Raw genomic sequence first — 10,965 nt, 5'->3', positions numbered from 1 at the left:
CGAGACCTCATCTCTACAATAAATCAAAAAATCAGCCGGGCGTGGTAGCGCATGCCTGTAATTCCGGCTACTCGGAAGGCTGAGGCGGAAAGATCGCCGGAGCCCAGCAGGTCGAGGCTGCGGTGGCCAGGAGTGGCCACTGCACTCCAGTCTGGGCGACAGAGTGAGACTCCAACTAAAAAAAAAATAAATAAATAAAAAATAAAAGCTCAAAGAAGCCCTGTAATAAAAAATTCATTATAAACCACATTGGCCTGACCACAGAACCTTTGTACCTAGTTACAGTCATCCGTAAACTATTATTGGAAAATGCTGTCCTGGTTCATGCAGTACATCCAGACCTCAGGGGAGTTCATGCAATCGTAGCAGTCAGTCAAGACCTCACAATTGTTCAAGCATACCTAGACTCTTGATCACCCAGGTAAAAAACAGAAAGACCATGGCAATGGAAATAGACCCACCCTCTCTGTAATTAAAACATCTCACCAGTTGATTGCTGAGGCTCCTCTATGCCTGGGTAGGATGGATGGGTGGTAAATGATGGAGCCATGCTTTGGGCCATCAATGATATCCATGGGAATGAACTGTGTGCAGAAGGGGAGCACATTTAGCTCGGCACCCACGGATCTGTAGGCCTCTGCAATCTCTTTGATGGTCTTGCCCTTCACTCTCCATCTAGGGAACTTGAACACAGGGGTCCCATCTTTCTCGGCAGCCAAAGCTGAGCATGAAAAAGATTATTTTCCTTTTTTAAAAAAGTTAGCCATAATTTTATATTGCTATGAATCCACACATTGTAATGTTACCGTCTCATGAAACATTTTCAAGTAAAAGATGACAAAGAACACTCTAGACTGCGACCAGAATTTGACCTGCTATATTTATATCATGCTGTATCTCTTTTTCCAATGGGATGTGTATCTATATACTTAAGACGTAATATAATTGAACCAAAAAAGCTTGTAGCTAGATAATATTTTGAGATGTTAATGGAAGCATCTCTTCTTTGGATCAAAAATGGTACCTGTACTACTGATACACCCTTTCAAAGACCTGAGCTTCAGATGTGGAGCCATGCGCCAAGACATCACCCACCAATTTAACATACTCACTTTTTAGCACAGGTGGAAAGCCTTGGTATCGCTCCTCCATGCACAGAACAAACTACAGACCCAGAGCACATCCTCCCTGTCAAAAACGCAGGTCCTGAAGGATGGAGACTCAAAGTTGCTGATATGAGATTTCCACTGCCTTCTCCCAGATTCACCAAGCAACGTGGTGGAGGAGAGGCCAAGAATGGAGAAGACAGGCTCGGTTTCCCTTAGGGTTTGCCAGACTGACAGATCCAGGTCTCCTTCCTGAGGAAAGTGTGTCGATTCCCAAACAAACGACCCTATCCTGACTCCACATGAAAACTGAATGGTACGGGGGGACACCTCTTATCAACAAGGGTGCTTGAACGGAGCGTGTTTGTATACCTAACCCTTAACTGTACCCCACAATATCATTTAAAAGAACTGATTAAAATAAAAAAAGGAAAAGAAAATTAAATAAATAAATACCAAAAAAAAGACAACTGAATGGTCCTCCAAAGTGCAAATAGCACAAGCCCATTTTTCCTAGTAAAACGTCATTTTTACTATATTAACTTTATATCTTAAGTGTATATACATATTTAAGTATACATTTTTATATATAAGTAATATATATTACCATATAAGGTTACATATTAATAATAGTATTATGTACTAGTTCATAGTAATAATATGTAAAAATATCTAAATATATATAGTATGTATGTTAATTTTAGGCAACTTCCAGAAACTTTAACTGAAGCTTTTTTTTTTAAGTCAGGGCACAATCATGGCTCACTACAGCCTCGGCCTTCTGGGCTCAGGTGATCCTTCTGCCTCAGGCTCCCTTGTACCTGGGATTAAAGGCACACACCACAACACCCAGATCGTTTTTAAATTTGTTTGTAGAGACAAGGTCTCACTATATTGCCTAGAGTGGTCTCAAACTCCTGGACACAAGCAATCATCTTGCCTCAGCCTCCCTAATAGTTGGGATTACAAGCATGAGCCACTGTGCTTGGCCAACGAAAGCTTCACCTGCATGTTCCCTCCTTTCCTTTCCCCCTTCAATCATCAAAATTCACTGACTCAGGGTGCGATAATGCCTCCACCACAAAACCCGAATTCTGAAGCCCAAGTAAGTCTTGAAGAACCCTGGCCATCAAGATTAGGCCTTGATCCATTTGGAAGAAACTGAGAGACCGGCATAGTGATGTGAACATCCATAACGTGTTCAAAAACTCAACTCACATGTCAGACGACAGGAAGATGGATTATTGGTGGTAGGAAATGTGATAATGGGAGAAAATTGAGAAAAGCTACATGGAAAAGAAGAACAGAGTGGAGGAGGCTCAGAAGTCTCCATTGTAAAATGTATTCCACTTACATGGGCTTGAAGCTTCCAGGTACTGGGCTCCTGTCTTGGTTTTTGGCTGCCCTGGAGCTACTTTTGGCTGTCCTGGTTGCCTACAAGAACAGTCAGCTACTGACATTAATAATTGCCTACTATAATCCAGTCACAGTATGAACACTTTAGTATATTAGTCTAATTTAATCCTCATAGTGGCCATGTGAGATAGATGCCACTAGACTGAAACTTGGTGAGATTAAGTAACTTGCCCAGGACCACACGCTAGTAAGTGGCAGAGTCAGCAGAAATTCCCCAACTCCAGGTCATATGCTGTTAGCCACATGCTGTGCCACCTCCTAATTTAGGCTACCCTGTAAGTCAGGTTGGTATTTTCTTCTTTTTCTGGGTTATGCCATGAGCCCAAATGGCCATGACCAATGGAAAAAGGGGGTCCTGACCCTGGTGCCGGGCACTAGGGAAGAGCTCATTTCCCAGATTCATTCTGAAAGGGGGTCTGAGAGTCATGTTTGTAATTTTTCTGAGGTTCATGTACGAGGCAGAGACTACTAGTTGCCCCCCTTTACCCTTTAGCAATGGATTCCCAAGGATTCAGTTTAGCCACACCAAGTAAAATCTATATTTCTCAGCCACTCCTGCAAATAGATTTAGCTTGTGACTAAGTTCACAAGTGGGAGTAGTAGGTGCCACTTCTGGATTACACCCTTAATAAAAAACTTGCCCTCTATTTCCCCTCTTCTTCTTCCTGTTTGCTGAATGCGCACCTGATAGTTGGGGCTGAGGCAGCTAGCTATCTTGGACTAGGAGATGGAAGCCCAGGACTGATAATGGTGAAACGACAAATAGGAGCCCACATTGTGATGACTGCAGAGTTGCCACACCAGCTCTGATGGCCAAACTGGACCTGAGAATTCTTGACCCAGTCACCCCAAGATGCACTCACCCAGTGGGTCAGCTTTTCCATCCTTGTCTGGAACTGTAAACACCCCCACTACTCGGTGGCCCTCTTTGCGGAGGCACCTGTAGACTTCCTGTCCAAAAAGGCTCTGGCCGATGAGTGCCAACTTCAGCTTGTTTTTTAAATAAACCTGAGAAACAATTCAAGATGGCAGGCATAAGCATGGATAGAAGACGCTGGATAGCAAACACTGTTTTCATTCATACAAGTATAAAATGACTTGAGGACTACAGAAGGCTAAAAGATCTACAAAATAAAATGTTTATTGACGAACACTGACCCCAGACTACATTACATGTAGATAATAGTAAAAAGAATGTCTCATCTAAATATTGTTCATTTTCTCTTTGCTCTAATTCCCTCGATTATTCATTTTTTCGTTTGTTGTTTATTATTATTATTTTTTTGTAGTGACAGGTTCTCCCCATGCTGCCTAGGCTGACCTTGAACTCCTGGACTCAAGCAATCCTCCTGCTTTGACCTCCCGAAGTGCTGGGTGTGAGACACTGCACCCAGCCAATTATTCATTTGAATCATTGAGATTGGATATATTTTTATAAGCCACTTCAACTCCTTGGTGAAATTAAGTCAAATAAGTGTACCCTAGTAAAAGGAGCTTAAATGAGTGGGATCTACCTCCCTATGACAATGCTTTTATGCTCCTACAAATATAGAGATAAACACTGCACTCATTTTGGATCTCACAGGGAAGCCGAAAGCTAACATTTAGTATAGTATCGGACTAAAAGCACAGACCTTAGAGCTCGGCTACCTGAGGTCAAAGCCAAGTGTCACTACTTAATTGTGTGGCCTTGAGCAAGTAACTAACTTCTAGTTGCCCTTCCCTTCTTGTTTATAAAATGAAAATAACAATAACACCAACCACATACAATCCTGATTGAAGTAAATGATTTAATATGCAACAGGCTTAGTGCGGTGTGTACCACAAAGTACTGTTTCAGGAGAAGCTTTAATAATTGTTTAAAGCTCTTGCTATGCACTAGACTCTGTTTTGTGTTTTTTCATGTAGTCCAGTATTCCAAAATTCTTGGTAAGTGGATCAAAGTCATCTGGTCTCAAGACTTGGCTTGATCTACTGTAGTACTCTTTATAGCCCTTTCAGGTTTCTTATAAGTTTGGCATACTCATTTAGCTTCCCATCTGACCTGAACTGACATAATGCTATTTATTGTCTTTATTTATGATAGTTATAAAGACTATATGGATAGTCATATGTTTGCTGCAGAAAATTCAGTGTGTTTGGTTACATTTATTGCTCCAGAGCCTGTTGGAAATTTTATGTAATGCCCTATTTATGTACCATATTAACTTTCTCAAACGTGAGTAAGTCTGAACTCTTAAAAAACATTAGGCTACAAAGTTTTCAGATAAGGAATCAAGGCCTACACATCATTTCATTTCATTTAGCTCTTACTTTTATGTTGTGTCATTAATCCCCCGTCATGCACCATGTTATGGATGAGGACACCAAGGCTTAGAAATGTCAAGTATATCCCCAAGGTCACACTGCTAGAAACAGGGAGAGTCTAGGATTTGAATCTAGGAGTATCTAACACCAAAGACTATGTATGCACTTAAAAATAAAGTAATTAAAAGAAATTACTACTACCTATCTCTTCCATCTTCTTTCTAGATACTCACACATAAAAAGATGATGATTATCAAGAAATATAAACACCATACAGATAAAAGTGGCACTAAAGGGGTTAAAGTTTTAAGAGTGTCTTTGAGCAATTAGATCTGTGAATTTTCCCGGAACGCAGAATTTTTACAATGCTTAAGGACATACATTGACATGATAATTGCTAAGGTGATGAAAAACCATCAGAGAAGCAAGCTAGATGCAAGATAGTGGGTGTAGAGGGGATTATCAGAGGGTTGAGACTTCCTCTAGGCATATCTTCTTGGTAATGTCTCCCCAGAATTCTCTCTACTTTATGTTCTTCCATGTGACTCCCCAGGATTTGGATTTAAAATGTATCTTTCCTCTTCAGTCTAAATGAGATTCACTAGCATTCTGGAAAGTCATTCCAAACTAGCAAAGCCTCTCTGTGAAAATCTGATTATGAATAAACTTAATTTTCCTTATTTCCTACCTTATGAAGGGCATAGATAACATCCCTCTTTAGGCATGAATCTAAAAAGGATACCAAATCACAACTTCCCTATAACTGAGCTGATAATTAAACAATTGTGGTTTTCATTTAAAAAATCCTTTTCCAGGTCCAGCCAAAGTTTCTATCTCAAGCGTGCCTAATTAAGCTTTAATATCTAACAAATACTTGTAAGCAAATGGATTAACTCTAATAACAAATTCACATGCAGCTAATGCATGGTTGACCATTTAATGTCCTCTCTTCGAAAAGTCAAAATGTTCTGTATTCCATCTTCACATCCTATGATTAATGTTGTTGCTTGAAATAGAATCTACACATTGGCCACCTTACAAAATTTGGCTTTACCTCATACCTTTACCAATGCCAGATATTTCACAACATCCAAAATACTGCTTTTGAAACACACAAGAGACTGAAATTACTCACACGCAATGTGCTGCTCAGCTATTATCTAGTTATTTGGAGTTCAACGCCAGATTCAATACTCTCTGAGAAAGACAGTGTTTAAAGAAACCATGTCAGGACCTCTGGAAATACCACACTCACTGAGACGTTTTTTGAGCTTTGTGCTAAAGCTGAAGGTATGAAGATGAGTTCCCAACACCAAGACAATTTCAGATTTTATGACGTGTGTTTATAACGAGTTAGCAGGATTTCAGAAAACCAGACTGGAATATTTTACTTTAGTCTTATTTCTCCAAGTGTGGTCAGAGGGCTGACTGCCCATGCTGACAGAAGCAACTGGGAGGATATGTTTAAAATGTGGATTCCTGGGCCCCACTTCAGATCTATTAAGTCAGAATCTCAGGGCTAGGAAGCCACGTTTTAACAAGTTCTCCAGTGACTCACAGGCACACAAAAGTCTGAGAATCTCTGCTTTATGGAGCGTGTATGTCAGCTCACAACAAGATTCTGCGTTGTAGAGTCTGGTAGGGAAGAAAGGGCGGAAATAATAGCCAACATTTTGGGCCATCTCCACTGTTCCATCTCCTGTTCTCCAGAGGGGCAGGGTGAGTCTGCCACAGCCTCTGTCGCTCTGTGATCTGCAGGCACTGGGAGATCCATAGAAGGGACACTGGGAAACCCCAGAATTTGGGGAATGGTACATAGACACCATACCAGAGTGGCTTTGGATTGTGATTTCACTTTGGAACATTTACAGGGTGATGTGACCTCAGGACCAGACCTTTCTGTCTCTTCCTGGTCCTGGGTTTCAGAAATGTCTGAGGATGACTCAAGAGACCTACAGTGGACACATCTTCTGATGTCACCACCTGAAGGGTCATTTATGGACAGAAAGTGATGATTGTTATTATTACCATTTCTATTGCTTTTACCTTTTTAGGAATAAATATTTAGCTTCTGATAAAATTGCCATAAAAAATCTTAAAAAATAATAATGATAGCAAACATTTTAAGGAGACCCTAGTATATGCCAGGGATTTCACATATATCACCTCATCTGACTGCCCAATCTCCTGGAGACATAAAGTGGGCATTATTAACCCACTTTACAGCTGAAGAAATTAAAGCACCGAGAGGTTAAAATACAGCCTAGAGTCAAACACCTTCTAAGTGGCAGCCCCGAGATTCTAAATCTATTTCTCATCCCAGTGCCCATTGTTTTCCCATAACACCTGCTGTGCAGTTTTGAGTTGAACCCCTTTTTCCCTCATTAATTAAAATCGGAATCATAGCAGCACCTATCTAACAAAGTTGCTGTCAGGATTCAATGGGAAAAAGTAGGAATGCATTAGTGCAATGTGTGGCAGTAGTAAATGCTCAGTAAGCGTTAACTATTATTAATATTATAACACAAATAACACCTTGGTAAATAAAAATAGTGGTCATGGATATCTCCGATTGGGAATAAACAATGAGCCAGGCACTTACTGAGCCCTTGTCATTAAATCAAAAAATATTTATCAAATGCTTATCATGTATCTTTAATCCCCACAGTTGCCCCCATCTTACAAATGAGAAAACAAAGGGCTCAGAGAGGTTGAGCAACCTGCCCACAAACAGAACTAATAAGGGTCAGAGGAGGCAAGATTCAAACCTGAATCTAGCTGACTTTAGCAGACATATTTGTAAGGCTTTCCTATGTTGAAGGCACCACCCTATTGAAAAGCAAAAGCCGGGCTCAGTGGCTCAGCCTGTAATCCCACGCCTTTGGGAGGCTGAGGTGAGTGGATTGTCTGAGCCAGCGGGTTCGAGACCCGCCTGGGCAGCGAGACCTCATCTCTACAATAAATCCAAAAAAATCAGCTGGGCGTGGTAGCGCATGCCTGTAATTCCGGCTACTTGGAAGGATGAGGCGGAAGGATCGCCGGAGCCCAGCAGGTCGAGGCTGCGGTGGCCGGGAGTGGCCACTGCACTCCAGTCTGGGCGACAGAGTGAGACTCCAACTCAAAAAAAGAAAAAGAAAAGCAAAAAAGAAAAGCACGGCAACAGTTAGACAAGTCAATTGTGGGGAATTGTTCCATCAGCCTTTCTAATAAGGGCATGTGACCGTGGCCCTGACACGGGACACAGCTCCGTTCTCGAAGGGGACCTCTCTGTAGGCTCCTACTGTATTGGTGAGAAAGAGGGGCCTGAATGACACTCAGCATTTCCAAATCTGGGTGATAAGTGCGACTGTCTTGGAGTGCTATAGACATCACATTCTGCATCAGAAGAAGCTTTTGCAGCGAACAGTGCTTTTGCTTTTTAAACTGTCACTCATTCCCAGGCTATCCACTGCTGGTGGAATTCTTCAGGAAGCAAGTTAATGTGAATTCAGACTATGTTCCAGGTGATAAAAAAAATGTGTATCTTCCATGGAAAACCGAAAGGCACAGTGCTCGGAGTCTGCCCTGACCCAAAACCCTTCAAGGAAGCAGATGCTGCCTTTCATAGAACCGTTTGAGAAGATAAGGCCAAAGGTGGCAGGATTTGGGAGAATTGGCAACTTTACACGAAGGACCTTCACGTAAAAGAATAAAACAAACTATTTTTTCTGAGCCCTTGAGATGCCTAACATTTCATGAAGCACTCAGCACACAGTGCTCTGAAACGTGCCTGACTCTGCATGAGTTGTTCAACAAGCACGTTTTGAGGATCTGCCATGCTCTGGGCACAATGCAACAGGTAACAGTAAATTTGATAATTCAACCAAGACTCAGGATGCCACCATCAAGGAGGAACTTGGGCAACTTGATTTTCCTATTGCATTGTTATATAAAAAAGTTATTTGTAGGCCGGGCGCGGTGGCTCAAGCCTGTAATCCCAGTACTTTGGGAGACCGAGGGAAGAGAATTGCCTAACTCCAGGGGTTCGAGTCCAACCCAGGCAACTTGGCAAGACTTCATCTCTACAATAAATAAAAAAATTAGCCAGACATAGTAGCGTGTGCCTGTAGTTCCAGCTACTTGGAAGGCTGAGGCAGAAGGATCGCCTGAGCCTAGCAGGTCAAGGCTGCAGTGGCCGTGAGCATGCCACCACACTCCAGCCTGGGACTCCAACTCAAAAAAAAAAGGGTATTCATGAGGACTTCCTTGGATGTCTGGCCAACATTTTATCCCCTATCATACAAAGGATAAAAGATTTTTAAAAAGAGAACTGTAAATACACCTATTAGCAGGTGATACCAGAAGGGGAAGCCCAGCACCTGGAGGGGAGAGCGAGCTCCTGGGGGAGGCTGGTGACCAGAGAACATTTCAAAGATCGAATGAAGGAGGAGAGAGTCCAAAGGGCTAGAGTCCAGAAGTGGACTCCAGTCTCTGTTAGAGTCGCAACTTCAGTGCACAGCATTTACTATAACATTATTAATCACATAGTTTTTTTAAAAATTAATTTTAATTATACATATAACCTATACACATAATCTCCTTATGACAAAAGAGAAGAAAAAGATCACAGATAAGCCCATCGTCCCCTTTGACCATCACTCCCAATGCAGATTCCCCTCCCCTCTCCTGAGTGGAAACAATTGTATAGTTTGGTGCACATCATACAGACCTTTTCTAGGCATTTACATATATGGACATATGTACATAAAATATTGTTTTGTGTGTTTTTTTTCTGAGTTGGAGTCTCACCCCGTTGCCCAGGCTGGAGTGCAGCAGCATGCTCACGGCCCACCCAGCGTTGACCCGCTGGGCTCTGGCGATCCTTCTGCCTCAGCCTTCCAAGTAGCTGGAAATACGGGTGTGCGCTACCACACCTGGCTAATTTTTTTACTTATGGTGGTGACAAGGTCTCGCCAAATTGCCCAGGCTGGTCTCGAACCCACAGCCTCAGGCAATCCACTCGCCTCGGCCTCCCAAAGGCTGAGCCACCAAGCCTGGCCTTGTGTTTTTAAAAATAATACTAATGAAATAATAGTCGGTGTAGTGTCCCCTAACTTTCCTTGGCCATACATATCACTTATTCTGATTCCACAGTGTAGTGATGTCTCAGTTAATTTGTTCATGTCCCTATTGAGGGATGTTTCAGCTTTTAATAATATATTATTATCACAAATCCTGTGGTGATGAATATCCTTGTGTGTGCTTCCTGTGCCCATGTGGAAGTGTTTTTCTCAGACACCTTCAAGTGAAACTGCAGGATCATTTATAAATTTACATTTTAATGTGGAACATGAAGTTGGCTTCTAGAGTATTGGAGAAACTGTTTTCTCACCTCTGTTGACACACAAGATTGTTGAACTTTATGGTTTTTGTCAACCTCATGAGCGAAAAATGATATTTTGTTCTAATTTGCATTTCCTTGATTACTAATTCGCATGTCTTTTCATATTTTATTGTTCATTTATATTCCTTTTCGATGTATTATTTTATTCAGTACATTATATATCATAAGTTACCTGAAAAACACAGTTTTAATAGTCTGTCCCACTAATCGATGAACTCCCTAAAAGCAGGGACTACTTCTTTCTTGTTTGCTGTCTTATCCTTTTTAGCTTTGAGTCTCTAAAAAAGTTACCAACCTTCTCTGTGTCTCAGTTTGCTTACCTGTAAAATAGGCATAATAATACAGGTTCAGTATCCCTTATTCAAAATGCTTGGGACCAGAAGTGTTTGGGATTTGCATTATGCCTATCAGTTTAGCCTTCCAAATTCAAATGTCTCCAAATCCAAAATGTTCCACTGGGCATTTTCTGTGAGCATCATGTCAGTGGTCAAAAATGTTCAGGTTTCAGATTTGGAATCCTCAACCTGCAGGACCTACTTCATTAAGATGTTAAGGAGATTAAGGGAGTATACAGTTAGCCCTCCAGATCCGTGGGTTCAGCATCCATGGATTTGATCAATCACAGATTGAAAACATTAAAAAAAAAAACTACATCTGTGGTGAAAAGGGAACACTTCTACACTGTTGGTGGGAGTGTAAACTAGTACAGCCTCTGTGGAAATCAGTGTAGCGATTCCTAAAAGCTCTAAAAAT

The 10,965-nt window shown here is 41.5% G+C and overlaps 1 protein-coding gene across 1 annotated transcript in view; it reads right to left on the bottom strand.

Annotated features, from left to right (window-relative positions):
- The window catches only part of ALDH1L2 (aldehyde dehydrogenase 1 family member L2), a 49,701-nt gene extending 46,177 nt beyond the window's left edge, over positions 1 to 3,524 (bottom strand). The window contains exons 1-2 of the mRNA XM_008071426.2: positions 3,386 to 3,524; positions 487 to 721 (exon numbers count right to left, since the gene is read on the bottom strand). Coding sequence (XP_008069617.1) covers positions 487 to 575 — 89 coding nt within the window. The 5' untranslated portion in view covers positions 576 to 721; positions 3,386 to 3,524. The remainder of the gene's footprint in view (positions 1 to 486; positions 722 to 3,385) is intronic.
- Positions 3,525 to 10,965: the final 7,441 nt, after the last annotated feature.

This window comes from Carlito syrichta, unplaced genomic scaffold (genome assembly GCF_000164805.1).
Source record: "Carlito syrichta isolate Samal-C Ts95f unplaced genomic scaffold, Tarsius_syrichta-2.0.1 Scaffold314326, whole genome shotgun sequence".
Classification (NCBI taxonomy): domain Eukaryota; kingdom Metazoa; phylum Chordata; class Mammalia; order Primates; family Tarsiidae; genus Carlito; species Carlito syrichta.
This window is presented reverse-complemented; position numbering and strand designations above follow the sequence as displayed.